A 25,149-nucleotide genomic window follows, 5' to 3' on the forward strand; every position below is an offset into this window, starting at 1 on the left:
CAAAGGGAGCATCAAACCATTTATAGGCTGCACTTGACGAGCAGCGATGAAGAACTTTGTTTAGAAACTGCATCTTGGAAATGATGAACACTTAAACACGCATCCATGTGCACAAGTTAAAAACATGAACACTACCGCCAGGCAGCAGAAAAAGCTCGCCATTATTTCACTTTTCTACTACCGCTTATTGCTCGTGCACATGTTGCTATTCCAGAGAAATGATTTCAACAAACACTTAGAGAATAAAAGCAGTAAAATAAGGATCGCTCAGGCATCAAAACCAGAGCATCTGTGCTGAGAGCGGCTCTTTGCATCAGCACAGCGTATTCATCCAATAATGAGCAGAAATCCCCCTGAATACCAAGAATTGAGCAAAAAGAATGGGGACATTAATCACTGAGCAATGGGTGGTCATAACATTTGAGAATGCTGTGATCAGACAGACAGTGTTCTGACTGAAGGTCCACGTTTAAAACACACACAGTGTGCAAAAGTAAATGTCACGCATGCAATTGTGTTATGTGCAAATGTGCAGCTGGTGACTCGAGGGGTTAGAAAGACCACCATACTCTCTGTGTATTTAAATCATTTCTTGTTCCTTTGTGAATTTCAACATTCCCGATTCCGTATATTTGCCTCTCACATTTCTGGCTGCTAACGATCAGACAGGAAGGACTGGTTTGACCTGCAGTCTCTCCTGAGCCACGGCAGGAATCCACGGTGTCACGATCACCTACGCTGCCACAGACAAATGCTGTTGGTCCCATTTTCAAGTTTGTTTCTATCAGCATAGAAAGAATGCAACCAGATGTGCAGGGATGAAGCCAGCCTGTGGTCAGTGATGTAAAAAGAGAGCAAACTTCTCACCTTCTTGGCCTGCCACAGCTGCTTGGGTAGAGGCTTACTGACACCTATGAGGTTCTCCTCGTTAGGGATGGTGGGGAAGGAGAAGACTGCAGAGAGAAAGGCGCACGTTCATTCACACGTTTCCTAATGTCAAGTATAATATGGTGCAATGTGGTTCAACTCACCGTCTCCTGAGCCGTCCACCTCGGCCTCATTTACACTCGCTGCACACCAGCCTCCATCAGAAGCAAACAACCAGGAAGCAGAGTGCGAGTGGCGTGATCGACGAAGAAAGACACAGAAAACAAAGGCGGAGGAACGTTAGAGGATATTCTATATTAACCAGCTGTTTGAATAATCCCAGCACGCCTGATGCTCTCATTAGCCTCTCTGACAGTAACAGGCCCTCTGGCATTCTGCAATTACTGTGCAGTTTCAACAACAACAGCTGGGCATCTGGCATCGTGTTATTAATCAGAGAGGGCGAAGAAAAGTTGGGAGACGACTGTTGTTTTCTCATGCCTCAAAGATGCTTTCTACTCCTCCAGACTTAACAGCAGATCCACATGCCTGTGTCTCGTCCACCCAGCGTTTCTCTTTTCTCTGCCCAAGTCATCGTGTGGGCAACACCACTTCCTGTGAAACACTTCTGTTGCTTATTAGGAAAATAGTTTTTGTTTCTCTCGTTTTCTCCTTCAGAGCTCATCATGCATCAAACTTGAGTTTAGGTCATTTTTTTACGACTGCTATTATAGAAGTTTAAGGGCTGAAAATCTGGAATTCATGTCAATGCTACTTTGGCACAGACACTTCCCAAATTGAAGCCGGCTCGCCCCGGCAGGCTTATGCCCCCCACTACACCAGAGCAACTGCTCAGGCAGAGCTCAAGCAACACAATCAAGAGCCCAAGGCACTGACTTTGCCTCCAAACTGCACCAGCTTCCAATGGGATGCACTGGTCTAATACATGGAGGCAGCATCTGAAATCCACAGAACACAAAGGCTCCACAAACCTGTGACCACAGGTTAGAAGTGCTCAATCATCCAGGTAAGTACTAAGATCATCGGGCCAACTGCTCTTGGTGCAACCTAGGTCTCGGCTGAAGACCAGAGGAGACCGTGCCTTTGCCGTTGCTGCACCCAGGCTATGGAATACTCTCCCTCTTCATATTCGCGCGTCAGATTCCATTCAGTCTTTTAAATCACGTTTAAAAACGTATTTGTTTGATCTGGCATTTAAGGCGAATTAGGGTAATTTACATCTGGCTCTGTATTTAGATTATGTAATTATCTTATTTTATATATTTGTAATTTATATTTTATTGTGATTTTATTTGTACTGCGATTTTAATGGAAAGCACTTTGGTGTACTTCGGTCTTAAAAATGTGCTATATAAATAAATTTTGATTGATTGATTGAAGTAAATCCCTAAACGTTGATTCTGTTCATCTGGACATAGTGGGAGTGGGAGAAGTGTTTGTCACTCATCTTTCACCGTCTTATAATGCTGTGATTGCAGCCCAGCTCTCTGTGAATGGTACTCATGGACGTTGATCGGTGGTTGTTGATCAATGGCTATAATAATCTGCATATTAATGATCAAGGAACTGACCTCCATCGTTCCCTCAGTGGTGCTACTTTCAGTCATTGTGCAAATGTAGTGTTTATCATGTTGGGGAAACCTGCAGTCAGCTGAGACTGAAGAAGTCACCTGATGATGACGAAACGTTTCTCCCACTGAAAACGTCCAGAATCAACCTTTGGAACAAGTCAGAAGTGTTTTGGTTTCATTGGATTTAGACCATATCAGTGCATGTAGTGTGAAGCATAAATCCAATAAAACCTTTAAAGTATAATTGTAATTTGCTTTGAGGACAGATGTTTCCAAAGACTTTTCAGGATCTCCACAGCCCGACTCCTTCCGTGCTCTCATTCTCTCTGAGGCCGATTCAAATTCAGAGACAGCATTCAGATGGAGCAATGAGACAAGACAAGCGTCTGGCATCGCTACATTTCCCCTTTAAAGGTTGTCGAGTCCCCGTAGCTCAATGCTGCAACTAGGACGGAAACGGGACAACTGGCATGGAAAATGGTTGGGCTGGTGTCCCTGGCTCGGATCAGGCCGTGCAATGCTCTCAGTATGGGTGTTGTAAATGCTCAGGATTAAGAAAAAACACTAGTGTCTACTGCCACAGCATAGCAGCAATCAGAGCCCTGTCAGCTGCACAGACTGCTCCTTTTCTACTGACAACAACAGAAACGAAATCTCACGATTAGAGACTTCAGCTGAACTGATCTGTCCAAAGTGTTTCCACCTATCCCTCCAGTGTGACTCATAGCTGTAATTTCTAGTTAGATGCTTCTTTAATCAGCCAGGGCTTAACACCACTCTAAGTCCGCCGAAGCCTTGAGAGGTGTCAACGAGGCCCTGGAGCCTCACAGCTCTGTGCGCTTGTGCAGGAGGCCGTGACACCAGGCTGCTCCATCTCAAGGCCTCTTTCAGAGGAAACGACACGGAGCCTGTGGGTCATGTGCAACATGTATTTTACATTTACAACAGGCTGTGAGCGCAGACTGCACTGTGCATAGTCCCCCGCAGACTTCTTAGTTCATGTTGGAGAAACAGAATTAGCTCTTTGCAGATACAGTTAATGATTTATCAGTTTGACATAAATGCACCGAATAAAGTTTAACTACTTAAACTATTGTCAACGGACATTATCATAATTACACATTCATTTATAGACATAAATCCTTCAGTGGTTTGAGCCTCTTAACAATTCCAATGATGGGAGACTAAAGAAACCTTATGGATTCTGACTGATGGAGTCTCAAGCTGCAGCTCCTCTAATGGCCAAATGAGGCTTTAATGTTAAGGTTTCATTTTAAAATACCTCTTTTTTTTTTTTCATTATTTAAAAAAATAAATAAATTACCGCTTAGTTATTTTGGTCTTCTTGGGTAATTTCTCCCTTCATAGCACACCTGTTTGGATTTTGTTTAAGTACGGGGTGTGCTGACAGCTGTAGTCCCATAGCTGCATGCTGGGCCTCACCTCCATTAACTGGAGTCGCTGAACTGGACCTCTGGGGTGCCGTTTGTGCATTTTGGAGCACGTTAACAGACGAGCAAATGTTACAGCTGAAATGCAGCACAGACCATCCAAGAAGTCTGTGCTTCAGGTTTGGTGCGTAAGGCTGTAATATTTTACTCAGTGTGCTGTGTGTCCACTTCATGGATGCAGTTTGCTAACAACAGTTGGTAACTCAGTACTCCACCCACTGTAGGGCTGAACGATTATGGAAAATAATCTAATTGCGATTTTTTGCCCCAATATTGCGATTGCGATGCGATATGCGATTATTTTTTAAGGTCTTTGTCTTCTGTATTATTAAACAAAGACAAGCAATACATCATATAGTATGGCCAATACTATATTACATTAATTTTAAACTGTTCTTTCCTGGAAGACAGACCTCTGTTATGATGACATGAGGTGATGCATGAATTGATGACTGACATTTTTATTTAACTTCTTCAATCACAACAGTATATTTGAACATACACAATAGTTTATTTTTAGCTTACAAACATCTGAGCATAAAGTGCTGACAAGGAACCCTGGTGTAAACATTAAAATGAAAGTCAGTACAATGTGCAGATTGCAGAAACATACATACATAAAAAAAATCAGTGGCTTTACCACTTCGACATCTGTGAACTACTAGACAGTCATTCAATTAAAAAATAATATTAAATAAATAAAACTAATAAATAAAAAATACACACATCTTACTGATCTCTGCAGTCAGTAACATTACACATAAAGTGCAAACATAATAGCAATTGTATAAACACACACACAAACACGCCTTTAAAATTTAAAGGCGTGAAATTGGACGGTCTAGCCTTCTGAATCAGAAGGCTAGTTCTGATTAGCGTCACCGCTGTCTCGGTGGAGTTTAATAAACTCGGCCGTCTGCTTCTTGCTATCTAAAATATAACCAGACACTGGTGTAAATTCTCGACTGTCTCATACTTCTGTTTAATAAGTTTTCTGTTTGACGTTTAGTCAGCTGTGTGAAAACCAAGGAGGAACCCACCCGGGGGATTAATAAAGTTTTATTTTATCTAATCTAATAACTTTAATCTCAGCCAAACCGATTTACTCACGAACAAACAAAACACTGAAAAAAACCCAACAATAACATTTTTAGGTTGTCTAAGTGACTTATATATTACGTTTAACCCGAGCAGCGAAACTCCGCGGTGATCTGAAAATGATGTGCCGGGAGTTGTGCCGCTCTCGGCCGCATCAGTAACCCTCGAGGTCCCGGCTAGCTGTCGAGCTGGTGGGTAGCAGACGCCTCTGAAAACGTCGAAGCACTTTTGCAAATATGGGATATCTTGATAAACCGAGCAGATATTTGATGTTTACACAACTACTTTCTCGCCTGAAAATATGTTAAAAGTTTATTTTGTGACCCAGAAAGATTAGTATGAGTAATTTTAAAACTTAGTAGCGGCCGCCATTGCTGGAAACTGGAGTTTGGCTGGGCCGCGCTATGAATTCTGGGATATGGTAGTAATTTGGACAGCCTTCGGCACGTCGCTGTGACGTAATCGGTCTACAAATGCGGCCTCAGGAGGATGCAGCCCATGAATTTGGACATGTCCAGAGTATAATCGCAGCCTTTGCGGTTAGAAAATTGCACTTGATCATGTCGCGATATTATCGCAAATGCGATATATCGTTCAGCCCTAACCCACTGATCAACGGCCAATATGCTATAAACACAAAAACTAATGGGTCACAGTGGCTACGTCCATCTAGGATCCACGGGTAGCCACTCCCATCAGTGCATGCGAGCTGGAACTAACATACAGGCAAAAGCAACCCTGTGTGCATAAATGAAGCTCTTTCTTGGGTTAGATCTTGAGGCAATATCCTGTTTGAATGTGTTGTCTAAACAGAAGGAGTAGGAATCCACTGCAGGAGCACTTCTGTTCCACACTTCATCAGCACTGAGATAACAAAGAAGCACAAAGTGAAGGACTAACGAGTGCAGAGAAGAGGACGATCAGCTCTTTGACTCTGAGTCGACTCTCTCTCTTTGGCTCAGCTACAGACGTATAAACAGACTGTTTTAAACCACAAAGGGCTGATGGTGAGTTGTGTAACTGAGCCTAGAGTGGCTTACTGGCCTGAAATGCAGCTGGTTGGACTGTGTTCTCTGTTAATAAATGACCAGGGGAACAGAAACACAAACATCATAAACTAGCATGATTACAATGAAATGAGCCCAGTATAGGAGCGGTCTGCTTACTCTATATGACTAAAACACATCAGCTCTGTATTGCAGTGATCCAGCTTTCTACTCTGAAGTGTAACACATTGGCTAAGTTTTTGAGGCTAAATCCACGAGTGGGTTGTAATTAGTCTCGCTGGACTGTTTCCTGGCCTTTTGGTGGAGCGTTTCACACTGTTATTCCTCAGATTCTTTCATGTGATGGTTCCTGTTAGATTTAGGACCTGATTAAGTGGCTCAGGGCAGAATAAAAACCTCTGTTGGCACCAAAAAGCAGGCACACAAACAGGTTAGCGATGGAACCTGCTGATTAATTCAGCTTGGACTTTCTGACTTGCTCAGATTTGCAGGAGGACGAGGTCACTGCTGCTATTTGTGGCATCATTTAGCCCCGTGTCCGTCATTGCAGCAATCATTGTTAGAACAAGCACAAGGCTGTAAGATCCATTCCTTCAGTCTTTAACGACTGCTCCCTCTGAACCAAGCCCTGCATATTTCTGCTCCTCAACACTGCTGTTTTAATGCATCCGAGCTGATTTGAAAGGTCAGAGAGAGGGGACGCATATAGGCAACAGTGTGTACTTCTCAAGTCATTTAAACACAGTCGGTCAGAATCTGACTAATGCTCTGTGTTTTTCTACACATCCGACAGGTCAGCTGTTAAAGACAGATTCCAGGTTTACATCCCGCCCTCTGGTTGGGAATATAAAGCAGCCTCACTCTGGATGAATCCTGCACTCCATCTCAGCTGTCGGGATTTGGAGAACAGCATTTCTCAGTGGCTGACAGAAGATTTTACCCAAAAACACAGCGATTCTCCTTCTGCCCCCTCTCCTCGGTCGTTAGTTTTGTCCCCCTGTTATGCACAGCTCGTGGTAGCTCGTGTTGCTCATTACTGAAATGACTCGGTCACGTCTTTTCTCATAAATTGGTGATTTACTCTTAGATCACCTGCAAAACCTTCCACTTCCTGTGGCACTTTTCAGCTGTTGTGGGATTATGCTAATCCGGCCTGCTTAGCAGCGCTGTGTTAGACGTTAATTCACAAATTCTGCTTGAACTAAAATTAGCTGGTGGGGCAGACCGTGGCTTCAAATGAGCCTGAGTATGTGTTTTAAGACACAAAGCTGGGAAGTTTAAAGATGTTCAAACAGAGAGTTTAACAAATGTATTAGTCCAGGTTTACACCACAGGTACCGTAACATAACAGTACTGCTAATCAACAAAACCATTTTTATGTTTGTGTCATGGTTAAACCATCTGCATGTGCAAGTTCTTTAATCAAAATGATATTTTAATACTAGAATATAATGTTGTTAAACATGTGTATTGAGTTAAGGAAATTATTTGTTTTAAACATATTTTCCAAAAGCGTGTTTTCCTATTTTTACAACAGACGGTCTCATAAATTTGTTAAGCACTGTACTTCCATATCACACCTGTGCAACCAAATGCAACACCATCTTGTTTGCTTGTAGCTTAAAGTGAATCGGGTGACTCACTCTGCATAGAAGTTACAAACTCACGGTGAAGCACAGACGCACAAAACCCACGGAGTGAAGAGGCGACATTTTCTGGTTTGTTTGCGTCTCTCTTCAGGCAAACTGAGGCCTGATGATGTCAGGTTCTTTGATGGCCAATAAGAGCAAAGTAACTGCTGTGAACATAGGTAATATTTACAGGAATAAGACTACTTTAAACTCCAAATGTCTTTTTAATTTTGCAACTTAAAGGCATGTCTTAATGATGGAGATGAATTGCAGGTCTTCTTAAGTCAAATTCTAACTTACAACACTAAACACTGTCAAAAGGGACGCATAGAAAGTGCTCTCTGAATGAGTGTGCGTATGATACTCTCACCATTGCGCTGTGGGGGTCCTCTACCCATCTGCTGGTGCATGCCAAATGGGTCCTGAGGGTTTGGGTTCATAGCACTTGTATGAAGAGCAGAGTCTGAGTTGGTTCTGTGTAGGAGGAAGAGGAGGAGGAAGAAATTATGGTGTGTATTCCAGCACCCTGGACAGAGGCAGAAGGTTTCTGAGGGCTGTAAGGTCAGTGAATCATTCCTGCTCTGGCTGCACATGGGCCACATTCATCTGCAGGCTCCCGCTGACCTTACACATAAACACCCTCACAGCACTCAGCTCAATCTTTAGCAGGACATCGTAACATAATCACCTTAAACCCTGAACGAGACACAGGGAACTCCATGCAATGGTTAAGATTAATATGAATGTTATAACAATCCAATTTCATCTGATTATTTGATTTGAAGCTGCGCTTTTCTTGGCGGTAGATGCCCAATCCAACATTTCACACACATATGTTCACCTTTCACTTGAAGCAATCTCTGAACATACACACACGAGCCAGCCCACACACAGCATCTTCGTCTTGCAGCGCTTCAGCTGAGAGCTTTCTTTAGTGCGCTCCATTAAGCCTAAATAGCTGCTTTTGTGCACCACAATGTAGAAAAGTGTTGTAATCACACTTATACTGTGAATGTGTGTGTGAATGGGTGGGTGACTGGATGTGTAGAGCGCTTTGGGGTCATTAGGGACTAGTAAAGCGTTATACAAATACAGGCCATTTACCATTTATTCTTGATCCAGTTTAAGCTTTTAAAGCTGCCAGATTTTATTCCAAGTCTGCTTTGTACCATCCATTACTGTAGGCTGAGGCAGGCGAGTACGTTTGATTATTGAGCACATCGAAATGAAGCTAATGCATCTACACACTTTGGCTGTAAATATAAATCTGTGCTGTGGTTTGAAATAAAATAACAGAGACACATCAAAATGACCATTTTCTTCACTGTGCCAATTATAATGATGACTAGGGCTGGGCGATACATCGAGTTTTTCAATACATCGATATATTTTTATACGAGATAAGAGATGTGACAATATCGTTTATATCGATAGCGTCTATGTCACGTTATGATTATAAGTTTGCTTCTTGTCCACTTTTGTCTCTATGCTGCGTTACTCCGCCTCCCCCATCGCTTCACCTGCAGGCAACGACTAGATGGACACGCAGCTATCAAAGAGGAGCTGGTCGGTAAAAACAAAACATTTGGAAATTACTGCTTTAGTCCTGGCAGCGTTAATCTCATTAAAATGACGTTAACGTGGCAAATCTCCGTTAACGAGTTACCGCGGATCGCCCCGTGCATGGGGCTGCACGGCGGCAATGCTTTAACGCGCTAACGCCATGCAGTCCCACGCACGGGGGCTGCATGCCCTAAAGTCCTTTAATTTTCTCAAAAATTGACAGCGCGCCTTATGTATGAATTCTGGTTGTGCTCACTGATATTGAACCGATTTTCTGTGGCGCTCAAAATTCTGTGAAAAATGTTTTAGTACGACTTTGCTAAGCTACAAGGCCGCACCGCTTGATGGATTGTCGGAGCATTACGGCTATCGTAGGCAGGAGCCTCGCGGAGTGATAGTACTGTGCTTCAACGTAATATTACCGTACTGTGTGTGTATAAGGACCATAAATGGCACCTGTTCAGAGACACGGTTACAAAGAGGATTTCAAACTCCAGGCTGTCAGTCACGCAGTAGAAGTTGGGAACAGAGCAGCTGTGAAATCTGTCTTTGTTATTATGCTCAGCGTCTGTTAGTTTACATTTTGACTGCACAATTGTGAGCTTTTTGTTATGCACAAAAACAACATTGGTTTATTTTATTTATGGAGCATTATTATTAAATGCTGATAATTTATTTCTGAGTAATTTTTGCACGTACATCTGCGCTGTATGTTAATAAAAGTGTCTGTGTGAGATCTGGGACACAGCTTTGACTAAGAGCTCTCTCTTTGTTCTTACTTTATGGCTTTAAGAAATATGGAGAGATATATATCGTATATCACCATCGAGATATGAATTTTGGGTCATATCGCCCAGTCCTAATGATCACTGACTTTATGGTAAATGGCCTGTATTTGTATAGCACTTTACTAGTCCCTAAGGACCCCAAAGTGCTTTACACATCCAGTCATCCACCCATTCACACACACATTCACATTACACACAGTAATACATTCTAAGTTAGGAAATAGCCTTTAAACAACAGTTAAACAAGCACAGGGTGGAGACTCTGTGATCTGCCCCCATTCATAGCAAACAGGTGCATTTACAAACATTTTGATTGCAAATTTAGAAAAAAATAAAACAAAACATTGAATTATCTTCAAAGCATTTAAAATTCAGACATGTCATTTTCATTTTTCCCCTGTTGTAGGAGATCCAGACTTCTGCACTCAGTACTCATCAAATGTGGTCGTGTGTTCAGTCTTTAAGTCAGATTTAAACCCTTTCACAGCTGACGTTATTACAGTTAACTGACTCATTGAAGCTGCCTTTTACTTACAAAATTAAAATAAAATCAAAGTATTGAGTAAGTGTCCTCATTTTTATACGTTAAAAAACAAACTTCAACGTCCTTGCTACTGTGATATTTGCAATTTATTTCCATATTTGGCGGTCAACTGCAGCAACCAAGTGTTCATTCATAGACTGAGAGTGTGTCACAGTCTGGACAACCATTTTTATTCACAAGGCAATCGCACAAATCTCATAATGGGAGGCAACCTGTCTCCAAACAATCGTGATCCAGCTTCAGCTGGTTACAGTTATTCTCAGACTGGTGAAGGTGTGCAAAAAAACTGCCATCTCATTTACAAATGCAGACGGATTGCCAACACGTCGTGATCAATCTGCCAAAAAACTCCAAAGAAAAACAAGTTGATTGACTGATTGATCCAATTTAATGTTGTTGTCATAGTAACAGAAACACCGTTTTCTGATAATCCGCTGGTGCAAACCTAAAAATGTGTATTTTAGACAAACTATTCTCCGTGGTGATGACCTGGAGGCTGATACTCAAAGTTGGTTATGGAAAAATATCATGCTGAATGAAGATGAGAACGCCACATTGGAGATGGTATAAAATTGATCTGGTGCCATTTTACGAGTGTATGTGCGCAGATATTTCATATATCCCATCCAGTCTGTACCTCGAGAGCTGCAATTCGGTGTTTCACAGAAGCCAACGGTCACAGCGAGGTAATACTTGTAGAAAGCACTCAAGCACTTTGCAATGTGTGCCATTTTATTCTTTTCTACATATTCCACTTGTGTGTTTTTAATCCTGTTCTCTTATAATAAGAAATCCAATCAGACAAACAGTAAAGAAGAATGGTGCTAAGGAAGCCGCTGCTCCCCGCAACAATCGAGTACAGTGCAGCTGTTGGTTTGTTATTGCTTTGGTCACATTGTGTTGGTCCAGAGCTGTGAAAGAGATTAAGATCAGACCACATTTTATGAGTAATCAATGCAGAACTCGCTTTAATTCCAACATGTTCTCAACCTTTTCCTGCAACTGCCGCCAACACAAACTGACTCCAGAAAAATCAGAGAACCCAAAGACAATACAACATTTCAGAGATGATGTAAAAAGGCTGAGAGTCAGAAAATGTGAGTAAGGGACCTTGATGTTAGACTGCAAAGAGTCCTAAAGCTGGTTAGTGAGTACCTAATGTTACAGACTGAAAACAGGAGTGGAAAGCTACAAAGAAATGAGTGATAAGACTCTGGAGCTGAGACTCGGGTCCTCTATTCCAGTGCTTCAAAGGAAGAAAGAAGAAGGGGATTATTGAGATGTTACAAATCAGGCAGAGATTTACAACAGATAGAAACCAGGACACGATGTAGACAAGACGGATTGCAAAAAGACAAAGAACAGAATTGTTTGCCACTGTAAGCGAGGGATAAGGCAGGCCGAGTGAAAGAGGGGAAAAAGACTGAGAAAGAGAGGGATGGGGTCAAGGGGTCACCTGTTGAGTTGTGATATTAATCTAAACCCCGGCCGTTTTTCCTCAGTCCATGGCTGCTGTTCCCTTCGAAGACAGACAGAGGAAAAGCATGACAGACACATTTAATGGGTAAAAGCAGAGACCCCTGGCTCCAGCCTTAAAGTTCTGCAAGAGGAGAAAATATCCCTGTAAAAAATGTGACATATTTGCATTGGCATACACATGGAAAGAAGAAAGACCTCGGAAAACACTCAAGACCCAGCACAAAAGTCCTTTATTTCGGAGGAAAATGGAAAGAGGGGATAAATTCAAAACAGGCTGAAGACTGATGGGAAGGAAAAATGAAGACAAAGACAAGAAGCAAGCTAGGTTTATAAACCTCTCACACGTGCAACCAGCACTCTGAGGAAACGACGAGAAACAGAGTCGTCAAAGCCTGAAACGATGGAGTGGGAACGCTGACTGAGTGGATTTTGTCCTAAAGCGCTCATCAAAAAGGGTCCTGACTTCTACGTAAAAGGAAGTAGTAACAGTTTGTTTTTCTCCAACTGGCACAGCTACTCTTCTAAAAATACTAAACTGTGATGGAAAGAACTAAAAACTAAAAATAAATAAATAATAAACTAGACCACCCTCTCTCCAGTCATGCTGGCTGGGATGTTTGTGGAATGCTTTCTTAGCGTTATATAGTGGCGCAACGGATCACGGTTGATCCGTAATCCGAACCGATCCCACCCCACGGTTCGGCATGCACGTGATCCGAAGATTCGAAAAAGAAGAAAGAAAAAAAATGTGTATGGTGATCAGTCTGTCAAGCGGTAGAGTGGAGGAGCAGAGGAGTTTGCGGTATTTAAGCAGCCCTTTGCTGCCCAGTCCGACCGGGCTAAAGCTATTACAGAAGCTATTGGGGTGTTTAGCTGCAGACGGGAGGCCGTATTCTGTTGTGCAAAACAAGGGGTTTATACTGTGATGAACGTGCTTGAGCCATGCTATGATATCCTGTTGTGCGTCCACTTCAGTGACAAGATCGCTCCAAGCATGTGTGAGCAGGAAAAGTTTAAAGTTATGGCTGAACTGTCACAGACATCTTCTGCTGCCCTAACTACAAATGGGTGGACCTCCAGGGCAACGGAAAGCTACGTGACCTTTATTATATCGTTGTTATATCACAGCGGAGTGGTAGATACAAAGCCCTGCCCTATAGATTACATAAGATTAGATGAAACTTTATTTATCCCTCGGGTGGGTTCCTCCAGGAAATTCTGCAACAGAAGTTGCAGAATGTGAGCAGAAATATACCATATTTACACATATATAAATACAGAGAATACAAAGAGGATAAATAGTATAAACAGGAATAAGAATAAGAATACAAGGGATCGGCACATTTCAAGTATTGTGAGTCTATTACACCGTTGGATATTAACAAAAACTATTGCACAGTGAAAAGGCACTACAGCTTACTTGTTCCCCCCTCCTCTGTCCCCGTTTCCCCTCCCAGTTTGATGGCGTGTGGGACAAAGGAGTTTTTAAGTCTGCTGGTTCTTGACTTTGGGAGAAGCAACCTGTCACTGAACAGACTCCTCTGGTTGTTTATGACCGTGTGCAGAGGATGCCCAGCATGGTCCATAATGTCCATATTGCACCTTAATTTATTTTTATATAAGTGCGTGGAATGAGTCTTGAATTTAATGTTTTTTAATAGGCAAAAAATACTTAAATGAGTAAATGGCGAGTCAAATTTGTCTTTTTTTTCCCTCATTTTTGCTGATCCGAAAATTGATCTGATCCGTGAGATATTTGATCTGTTGCACCACTAGCGTTATATATTAACAACATGCTCCTGTTTTTCAGCTGCCATCAAAGAAATAGTTGGAAAACCAAAAATCAAAGCAACCAGAAACACAATGACGTCAGGCACTTTGTTAACAAGCTGTTTAGCCACATCTTCACTTTCAGTACAGGGAGACAGAATTTAACTGCCCGACGTGTGAGCCTGGGTTCGAACCTGCTGGGCAGTGAATCTCTGAGTGGACTTTGTCTGTGTGAAGGCTAACGTTTCCTCTCACTGTCCAAGTTAGGCTTAAGATATAGCTGAGAGCCCGCTGTGACTTTTTTCTCTGAGGAATTCGACCTCTGCTACTGTGGCTACATAACAATCAGTTCTCAGAGCTGACATAATGTGGGCTGGTTCTCAAAGGGCACCAGTGCAGACCTGTGACAACACTGACTGGGTTCCCTACGTGACGTCTCAAGCCGACTGTCTTGGTGTTTTAAAAGTGGATATTAAAAAAGATCCAGGGTGGATCTGACTGGAAACCAGTGGAGCACACTGCAAAGCTAGCATTGCTCCAAAGCTAGCAAGCTGCCCATCCTCTTTCCAACTTTAATGTGGGCAATAACTTCAAAGTGAACATTACAATATGTTCAGTGAGACTTTTTGGTGGCAATACTATGTCAATGCAGGGACATCAAATATCGATTTTATTAAATACATGAAAATACTTTGGGAGCACTACAAACAAGAGCAGGGCTCGCAAAATTTCAAAATCCCTGGTAGCCCTTCGGGCAGGGACTCTTCAGTTTTTGGTAGCCCAAAATACATTTAAGTAGCCCGAATAAAAAAAGAGAGCAATTTTTTGATTAATGTTTTGTTTCCGTTACAATATTATACTTTAATGTATAATATTGTAACGGAAACAAAACATTAATCAAAAAATTGTTGAAACACAAATTACAACATTGTATAAAAATTACAATCATCAACTCAAATACTTGGTTCTAATTGAACAGAAATTTCTATGAACTTGTAAGAACTGTGTAGGACATGAATCAGTCTGTGTCAGATCCTGAATTTGAAATTTCCACTGAAGTCACGGGTAAGAGACAAGTGGAACCAAGATCTAGGCCATTTGTTTTTTGAAGTTTGCAAAGACTGCTAAATTTTGCCAGTGGTAGTTCACTCTTTGCAACATAGTATGCTGTTCTAAACAGATTTTTCAGGTTTATTTTTAGTATGTTATTTGCAATTGGTGTTTGTTCTGGGAAAGATATTGCAGACTGAGCAATAATGCATTACTTGCATTTCTCATGGGTTCTAAAGAGGGCCTTTCTTAAAATGACTGGTCCCAGTAACAAAGGTGCTTGTCGACTCAGAAATCGAATAAAACCAACAACACACCCGGTAGAACATTATGTTATTTACACGGGTGCACATAAGTGGTCTGCATGTGCGCATTCGCTGTCAAAATAAAAGACGCGCACCAGATAAGAAGTTGCAACGCGCGTTTGCGTCCATATAAAAAGCACTGTTGTTGTCCGCTAGAGCGGGATTTTCACGGCACATTCTGCACCACATCTCTGTGCGTTCATCATTTGTTTGAAGCCAGCTCACCTCCTGCAACCACTTTTCCGAGAATACATGCTTCTTTTGTGGTTCGGACTCTTTCTGACATTTGTTTGGAGGTGGAGGAAAACCAAAGTAATTGCTTAAAGGAGCTTCTTCGACATCTTTAAGAGTTCTAAACAAATGTCTGTCCTCCTCCAGAAAATCCTATGTACGCAAACACGCGTTGCAACTTCTTATCTTGTGCGCGTTTTTTATTTTGACAGCGAATGCGCACCTGCGGACCACTTATGTGCAGGCCTGGTTATTTAGCTCGTCATATTGCAGCCACAGAAATTCTTTTGTCCATGAAACCATAAAGCTGCATTTTCTTTTTGCCTTATAGTCTGATTTGTCATAACTTTTCCGTTTTGTGGTAAGCTTTTCTTTGGCTGTCACTTCTTCACCCTGACCTGTCTTATTTGGCTCAGCAGAACTAAAATATATATCCTCCTGCTTTTACACACGCACTCACATAACGCTCAGCGATTCTCTGCGCGATCAACCTCTCACATGTTTAAGCTTGCTGCGGGAGATTTCACTTGTCATGTTTGCATAGTAAGCTAACGATTGATAAGACGATGTCAGAGGAATTGGTGCGCAAATTATCGTCACTCACCAATCAGTGCTGTCGCTCTCTATACACAGTTCGCACGATTGCAAAGTGAAAGCAAAAAACAAGCGCAAATTCAAACGCGATTTCAATATGTCACATATTGACAGTGGCTCACCGATGCCAATGACATAATTACCCAGCTACATTTCTGAAAGAATGCAAAAGCATTGACATATATTTTTCCTTCCTATGATAGCCCGACAGGCAAGGCAGATTTTGGTAGATTTTGGTAGCCCGACTGGAAAAATCACTAGCCCCAGGACGTCGGGCTAGCGATTTTGCAAGCCCTGAAGAGGCTCATCACGCCTGACACGAGGCAAACAGTTGCAGTCTGACTGACTACGCTCACTCAGAGCTTGTTGATGCAAATAACTTCTCATTTATAAACGCACACAGATTGCCAGCATGTTGCCATCAGGCTGAGTGAGTTTCAACAGGCTGTGGTTGAGCAGGAAGGTAACTGAGCACAAATTTAACAGTAAAATGAGAATTTCCGTCTGTGTAGACAGCAACACACGTGTGATTGTCAATCATGTATCACACATAGATTGCATGTAATTGCCGACTTGACCCCATCTAATAGACTTATAGCAGACTGACTCCATAATTTTGTGGTTACTACAATTCTTGGTATATTGCAAAACATTAAAAATCGCAATAATATCACATTGTGAGTGAAGTATTGTGACAATATCGTATCATAGGATGTCTCTACAATGATGTAGGCTGGAATCATGTTTTCTCAAATCAGCACAAATGTTCACGCAACACTTACTCATGTTAGCAACGCTGACAGTTTAAGACAAACCTCTGACCTCCAACAGTCTGTGACAGAAGCGTCTCAGGAAACCAACACCCAGAGTGCCGTGCTGGAAACACGATTAGTGTTACTATTAAGCTTTGTGAGTATAAAGGTCTGCAAACCTCCAGACTTACCTGACAACTTACTGCATTCATGCAACTGTAAAAACAACAAACAAAAAGCTACAACACTACGTGTGCGACATTACCTGGCTGTTACTGCAGGGAGTACAACCTGTAGCTATATTTAGATATGACGTAGGCAAAGGAATGCAGATGAGCTGTGGCATCCCACCCATCCCACAACAAATATTTAACTTGCACAAATACGTGTGATTGTTAAAAAGGGCAGACCGGTCTAAATTCATCCAAGACGGGTTATGTTAATGCCATGTTGTACATGTGAATGCCAACCGGCGTTTGTGTTAAACAGCAGCAGCATGACGCAGTTTTCAGGTGAGACAGCAGTTGTTTAGTTGAAACAAATACACAAAAAAACCCACAGCTCATTCAATAAATGCATAGAAAAAGCAGCAGCCACCAGGGCCATCAGACCAAGGGCACAATCCCTTAGCAATCGTCACAAAACATCTCCGACAGAGACTGCGGTGGAATTTAAGTCCTCTTCTCTGCACTGCAGCCTCCTGGGAGCCTGGGCTGAGATTTCATCCCGAGAGAGGCTGGTACAGGAACAGCAGGCCAAAGATGGGTGCATGGAAGAGAAGCAGAGCGTGGGACTGCATTGATGCTCTGACCCTGAAGCAGATGGTCTCCAAAGGGACCCAGAGCTGTACTCAGGTTTTATGCCTGAAGCATCTGTAGGAACTAACCCCCTTTAAGAGCAGTCTTCCCACACACAAAAAAAACAACGCACCTTTTTAACACTGGACTGTTCAGAAAGGTGTCGGTGTGTAGGAAGGACAGATGGTGGATATCAAAAACCCTGGCTCAACTCACTACAGATGGACGCATTAGGATACAACTCTTTTTCCCCTCAGAGAAAAAGAAAATCCAGAGAGATGATAAAATATTCCTTTGGCCAGACTGCTGGTCACTGGGCGGTTAAAGGCTATGTGAACAGCTCTGTTCCCCTGCATTTCTCTCATGCCTGGCAATCCCTCAGCTTATGTAACAGAGTCTGTAAACCTCAACATCAGTCATCTGTTTACAAGAGGACAGATGTGCTAATGAATGCAAATATATATTTTTCAATCATCTTCATGAAAAGCAGCTTTTATTAAAACACCATCTTATTTCTAACAGCGGCTGGTAAAGTGTGTACTCTGTGCTGTGTACACACTTTATCCAGACCTGCCACAGTTCATCTGGAGATTTTCTCTTCAAGTACTCTAAGATCGGGCTCTGCGGAGGCCGACAGCGCCGCACACACAATTCCCGGGAAATCAAGTTTCCCTAATTTGGATCCATTCTTTGCAACTAAGCTCCGAAACACCTTAAGGATTATTTTAGCGCCCTATATGTTAGCTGTCAGAAAGCTACTGTAGCTAGCTCTGACACTTTCAAACATTAACGTATTCACAGCTTTATAGCTGTTAGTTTTATACCACCACAAAAACACAGTGGCCCAAACTGACATGTGGATATTTGACTTAACAGTGATCTTTTCCCCTGTAATAGCACCTTACCTCTTATTGTTGCTTTGCTTTTTGGTTTGAACGTTTATAGAAGCTGGGTTACAATCGAACACAGGTCTCTCCACAGCGTATACCAACTCAAGGTTGTATGTAGATACATTACATGTAGACCGTGTTCTACCATCACATGCTCAGGACTGAATCATGTTGCTCTTCTTGGCCCTCACCATTGCTCTTTATTACTCTGCCAACATGTTTGGGCTTGTTGTCAAACTTTTACTCAGTGCAGCACATGACATCAAACCAAAAACTCAGCAAAATATGATGAGATTTCTCCTGGTTGCTGTGTGTCCTTTCTGAGCGGCTGATTTTAAGCAGTGAAACCGAACACACTGCTGAGCTAATGCAACGAAACGGTTAAAGTGTTTTGTGGCTCTTCTCCACAACTGACTAACAGTAATGTAGTGCAGATGTAGCTGGCGCTGTAAACACTTACCACCCCACTCTCCCCTGAGACAGTCTAGCTGGAGGATCTGCTTCTGACTGTAACAACACAAGGGCCTGAGACTCTTTCCATGAATGCTTATTAACCTTAGCCACAGATGGGGTCTTTGGATGAGACTGAGTGGGTTTAAATATGGAAAACAAATGAACATTAGCCTCTTGCAAAGGATTGCAACACACAAAATTTCTTCAATGGGACTTCCTGGCCAACCAGTTGAAGAAGAGCTTCCCAAATGTGACACAAGTTCAGGCCAAACACACTTCCTGTTTCCCCTCCAATCATGTGTTATGTCTTTATCCAAGCTACATATCCGTCAGCAGGCTGAGAGGAAAAGCATAACAGTGACAGTGCAGAGGGGAGCTTGTGTTGTGTTCACTTATTTGGTCCACACAGACAGCTTACAGAACGAGGACACTTGCCAAACGCAGGTGGTCCAAGGACCGTGACCTGATTTGTAAAATAGCTATGGCTGCATTATCATCAAGAGATGACCGCTGTCGCTTCTCGAGGCGTCTCAAACGCAGACACGTGCAAATGACAACAAGTGACTATGAAAACGTGGTTGTGTGCAGAGTCAAAAAAGAGAAGTACTTCTCCATTGTTTAAGTACAAATATGCATACCGGTATGTTTAAGAAAAACGAAAACTAAGAGGGGACGGGCTAATATGGGTCCTTATTTATGGCTCCCAAGCACTTTACTCTGATCTAACATCATATATTGATCAAAGAGAAGAGCAGCAGAAACAGCTTTACTTCATCGATTTCAGTCTTAAATCATATGAAACATTGAGAGCAACTTATTCTGATTGCAAAGATCTGATTACGTTACAGTTTTTCATTTTCAGCAGTGGCACTGGCATGAGACCACAGCGTGCCCCTGATCCTCAAAGGGATTTGAAATTGGATCTTTGTAGCTTAAATCTTAAATGCTCTTGTATTAAAGAACCTTGAACCTTGATTAACCTCATTCATGGACGGTTATAAGCATCTTCCGAGTATTATTACGATGCCAGATTCAATATTCTGAACCTTTTGTTTTCAAATTGGGATAATAAACTGATGGATTAAGTCAACGTTTAAACTTCTTATCAGCTTTTCAAAACCCACAATCTGGAAACTGTGATAAGTAAAATTCAGGAAGGCTACTTAGCATTTTGTTGTTGTTTGTCTTGGGTCAGCCAGATATACAAATCTCAGAATGATGAACTACATCATTAGAACTAAAAAGCAAATGAAAACACATGTAAAGCCCTCGGATGTCAGGTGAACATGCGAACATTAAGCAGGGGGACAGGGATGCTCTCTGAGCTTTCAAGCTCTACTGAGACAAACTGGGCAGCAGAGTTTGCCCAATGTGCTTCCACTTATGGTACGCCTTATAACCAGCATTATGGTACTCGTAGTTCCTCTGCCTGTGACAGTAAAGTAGGCCAAAATCCACTGCTGAGGGGGAAGCTTATCCCTGTTACACACTGTGACAGCAATCTGCTGCAGGTTGGAGCAGGAGGCTCGATTTGGCCTGCAGAGACTTGATGGAGCTGCAGAGGGGCACGAAGAGGGAACAGGAAAAGAAAACGAAAGGAAAAATGACCACAAGCATAACAAAGGGTTTTTTGGCAGTTTACATAAGAGTATTTGGATTTTAGATTGAGTACTTTGCACCTATAAACAGAGAAACTATGAAAAAAATCCTCTAGCACAACTGAGTCACAACCCATTGAAGACTCATTCAATCGATTGACGAGTTCACATTATCGTTCATAGACTTGTGTGCGCCTTCATGCCAGAAGGTCCAGTGACTGAATCACGTCAAAATGATCGTCACGTTTGCTCATACTCTAAATTCACAAGCTCAACCATTCACCACGAACAGGTCTGAGACAAAAGCAGCGGTGCCGAAATTATATGCATGAATCTGCTTTTAGTTCTTTGTGCCACATGGCTCAGTAAGGAACACGCCCACTCCAAGTGCGCTGACGTCTGGCTGCTCCGCGAGGACGTTTGTCAGCCAACCTGTTTTGTGCTATCAACAATGACGCAAGGGCGTGGGCCTTATTCAGTTCTTCGGCGCAAGCTGTTATAGTACACTGCAACGCAGAGCCAATGTCTGCGTCGCTGCTGTGGAAGAAAACGAGGCAGGCTGATCGGCAGCCGGCCAAGACGGCATACAAAACACAAAGTGTGGAAACACAGCAAGACTGAAAGAGTGAGAAGGGAGGAGCTTGGCTCAGCTCTTCTATTACAGGCCCATAATTCACTCCCTTGTAAACACAGAGAAAAAGCTGTCTACCAGCACACTAACTGCTCTACGCAGCCACGATCAGAGCTCAGTCTTCCAGCAGATGCCGAGACAGAGTTTCAGCTAAGTTGGTGATTCTGCACCACGGGGCAGCGACAACACAAATCCCTTAGCAGTAGGATGACTGCTGCTGGGCATGACCTTTAAAACAAAAGGCTATCTGTCAGACACCTTCAGCGAGGCGCAGGCTTCTCAGGGCCAACGCAGCATTTTCACACTTGAAACATTTGTGCAGAAACAGTCGAGGCCAACAACTCCACCCAACAGCCTGCTCCAGCACCTCACTCAGCCATTACTCACTGATCTGTGTTCAATCGAGATAGCTGGGGTCTGGACTTTAAAAGAAAATAACAGCTAGCACACAGACAGACTTGATATGGGAAATACACTGGCAGGAGCAAATGGTTCCTGTTGTAAAATGATCCAGTTAGAGGAAGAAGAAAAGACGATAAGCATTCTGTCAGGAGCTCGGAGGCTCTACTCACCTTCTCCAGTTGTTGTCCGGAGGTGGCGACAGGTACACCGCTCCATACGGAGAGCTCTCTATGTAGGCTTTGGTCAAGGAAACGAGTGACACATCAACACCATAACACAACAGTCAGAATTAAACCTCATTATAAAAGATATGCAGATGTGTTCTGTCTATAAGAAGCAGGTCAAAGCCCTGCTGAAGTGATGTACAGCAGAGAAAAGGTGTGAACAACAGAACCGACCGTCCCAAAACACTCAGTGAAACAACATTTAAGAAAGACATGTTTGCCTTTATACACACGCTGTGGTGCACAGTAGAGAGGGCACGCCATCCTGGATGCTCTAACATGCTGTCCAACAACCTGACTGCTGAACAACATGAAACAATGGCAGCATTATTTGATTTACTCATGAATGCTGATGCAGAGTTCCTGGCTTTGTCTGCGAGAGGGCAGGGTGGCGCTTCGTCTTGCCAACAGTTACTCTTTCAGCGAGTTGAGGTCTTTTGTTTTGGAAATACGGGGTAGCTGCTTAATTCAAGCAAAGCCACGCGAGACTGATGGCTGTTCCAGGAGAATCTGTATCACATGGATTATTATTGACATGGGGCAGATTTACAATCTAGATACTTGGTGTCATTCATCAGTTCTCACACAAAACATCGGACAGGCCCAGATACAGAGCAGAGAGGCCATGATCCAGTCAAACTGGATTAACACCTTTCAACAGCTACAATGGAGGAGTCCAGCCCGGAGCGCACAAAGAGGAAAAATGAATGAACAACCTTCTTCTATATGAGCAGTGAGCCTGAAATGGGAAAATCATTCAAAATCAGCCCACCCTGCATTTCTCTGGCCTATTGGAGCCACCATCACATTTTAAAGATTTGCCACTGTTAAAAACAGAAGAACAATCCACTACAAGTGTCTCGGCTTCAGGTGTCGTTTGATACAGACACACTTCATTACATGTTTTTGTGATTTTAACTAATGGTCCAGTCTCAGCGTGAGTCTGCATTCATTAAGCTGTCATTTACAGTCACGCTAGTTTCTCCTTTCACTGCTCCAAGTCTCAGTGTGAGTGCACCTCCTCAAACATATGCATGCAATGTGAACAGTAGAGCTGACATGAAAGGTGGAGTGTATATATGTGCGTATCGATGAAGGTGAGAAAGCTGCTTAACGTAACAAACAGAAAAAGAGAGTGTGCAGCACAGGTCGTCCTCGGATCTTTCCAGCAGTATCAACACACACGACCTGACTGTGCCTAAGACAAAAGCAACTGGAATACCTTCAACCTGAGCTACACTGCTGATGACTGAATCAAACAGATCAGGCTCATAGTTTGTCCCATTGTCACGATGACAGCATCTCCAACTTTCATAGTCAGGATCAGACTGACATCAAATTTTTCATTTTTATTTTGAAGGTGATGTGCTGCCCCCTGTAATCACCACGTAACAAGTAAAGAGTAAGTAGAAGGTCGACTTTCCAGCTCAAGTTCAACCAATCATCAGTAGCCTAGCTGACAGAAAGATTACTGTTCAATCCTAATAGGGCAACGATGACATGTCTCCTCCCCCCAGCTTTTTATCTGCACAGTGGCAGATTTGGCTCTCAGCAGTTCTAACCAGTGTTGTTGACTAAAGTTTCATTTCCGCTACTGCGATGTACATTTTTACTATTGAAATAATCAGATATTAAACAGGAAGGCTATGACACCATGTGACCATGAAGCACAGGTGCTTAGATGGCCTCCTGTCCCACAGGGCCCATTCTGAGCAACAAACACCTCATTATTGACCTTTGCAGACACCAATGCACAGAACTGACACCACCGCTTTTGTTTTGATACTACGAGATCAAACATCAACACGGGGGCCCCACCCAGGTTACATGTTACATTACAGTATACAACTTTCATTAAAATTAGAAAACAAACAAAGCTATCCATCCTAATCTCTCATCCTGTTCTACTGCTCGCTGATGTGAACCACAATCACAGCTCTTTAACTGTTAAGCAGAACAAAGGTCTGCAAACTGGGCTCAACTTTATTGTTTTATGTCAAACAAAAGTGATCAAAAGGAAGTGCAGCTTATGCTCCTATCTGGAAATGTACAGCTGCAAAACTTAACTGAAATAGAGAGTATATGTAATGTGTATATTTTGAAGGCAGTGTTCATACAGCAGTTAATGAAGCTGTCGTAAGCTTTGGAAGAGGTGTGGTGTGTTTCAGTCTTTAGCAACACGGGTTGGGAAGCGCATCTGTAACCGGAAGGTTGCCGGTTCGATCCCCGGGCTCTCTGTCCTGGTTGTTGTGTCCTTGGGCAAGACACTTTACCCTGCCGCCTACTGGTGCGGAGTTATATTTACTTAGGCCCACAGGAACCAGTCTACCTGCAGGTTGTGGTTAGAGGGCCCAGCTCGCTCCAGAGCTGCAGGAAGATAACTGTGGAGCTTCTAGGTAAAGCCACTAAATGATGTCAAGCACCACCACAACAGCAACTTGGTCAGCCAATAGAGAAGCACAGGGTGTGAAGGACTGCAGCTAGCTGGTTAGCAGTGACTAAAAGGTTCAAAGAAGAATGAGGGCATCTACTAGCAAATCGATTACGGATAGCATTGTTTGCTCAGATACAAAGAAATCACCAAATATGTTGAGCTGCTGTTGATATAAATGGGTCCAAGTCAAAACGATGCCTGGGAAACAGTGGACACATCTACGTGTCCATCCATACAATGTCTTCACCAGTCTGTCACAGGGCCAAGTTAGAACTTAACAAACAAAGTAAATGGACTGGTCCTTATATCGCACTTTTCTACACTGGGCTCATTTAGCTTTTCACACCCATCTGTACGAGCACGTTTTTCTAGGTTGTTGTTTTTTTTCTACGCAGGTGCTTTTCTATCCAGCATTCACACTCCAGTGGACACATCACAGAGCAACTCTAGGTTGGTATCTTGCCCAAGGATATTTGGCATGCAGCCACCCCACAAGTTACCACTTGTTTCATTATAGTGTAACAGATGCACAACAACTTTGGTATTGATTCAAACCAGAGTATTGATTTTATTTTGGCAATCTTACTAAAGTCAGTTAGTATAGATATATAAACTTTTATATATAAAGAGCTTCTCTTCAACATCTGTGCAGAGGCAGGGAAAGAAGAAACAAGTAGGGCTGCTAGAAGTGTGAACAAATGCTTAATTTAAATATAAAAAACTGGGTGTGAATGAATCCACATCAAGAAACTCATGTTTCAGTCATCGGTTAGAAGCAGCTACTGTTTTTGTGCGATTGCATGTTGGATAATGATAACAGCACACAACAGGCTCAGTCTAAAAAGGAATCGGGCCGTCTCTCCTGCACTGCAAATTCATTTTTAGAACAGTCTGTCCAAGTTACTTCTCTCATCTCTTATAATGGTTGCTCATCATTCATGAGTTAAATTATTATACGTGAACTGCCTACGCAGCTGTTATGCATCCTGACAAACACC

The 25,149-nt window shown here is 42.6% G+C and overlaps 1 protein-coding gene across 2 annotated transcripts in view; it reads right to left on the reverse strand.

Annotated features, from left to right (window-relative positions):
- Positions 1-25,149, reverse strand: part of crtc3 (CREB regulated transcription coactivator 3) — a 45,616-nt gene that overhangs the window by 9,615 nt on the left and 10,852 nt on the right. The window contains exons 4-8 of one of the 2 annotated variants that reach the window (XM_085408300.1): positions 21,664-21,722; positions 11,998-12,060; positions 8,017-8,120; positions 1,032-1,070; positions 868-953 (exon numbers count right to left, since the gene is read on the reverse strand). In XM_085408300.1, coding sequence (XP_085264426.1) covers positions 868-953; positions 1,032-1,070; positions 8,017-8,120; positions 11,998-12,060; positions 21,664-21,722 — 351 coding nt within the window. The remainder of the gene's footprint in view (positions 1-867; positions 954-1,031; positions 1,071-8,016; positions 8,121-11,997; positions 12,061-21,663; positions 21,723-25,149) is intronic. The other variant, XM_085408311.1, reaches the window with a different exon arrangement.

This window comes from Rhamphochromis longiceps, linkage group LG1, assembly GCF_057381845.1.
Source record: "Rhamphochromis longiceps isolate RC_006_pf linkage group LG1, R_longiceps_female_GT1.1, whole genome shotgun sequence".
NCBI classification, from domain to species: Eukaryota; Metazoa; Chordata; class Actinopteri; order Cichliformes; family Cichlidae; genus Rhamphochromis; species Rhamphochromis longiceps.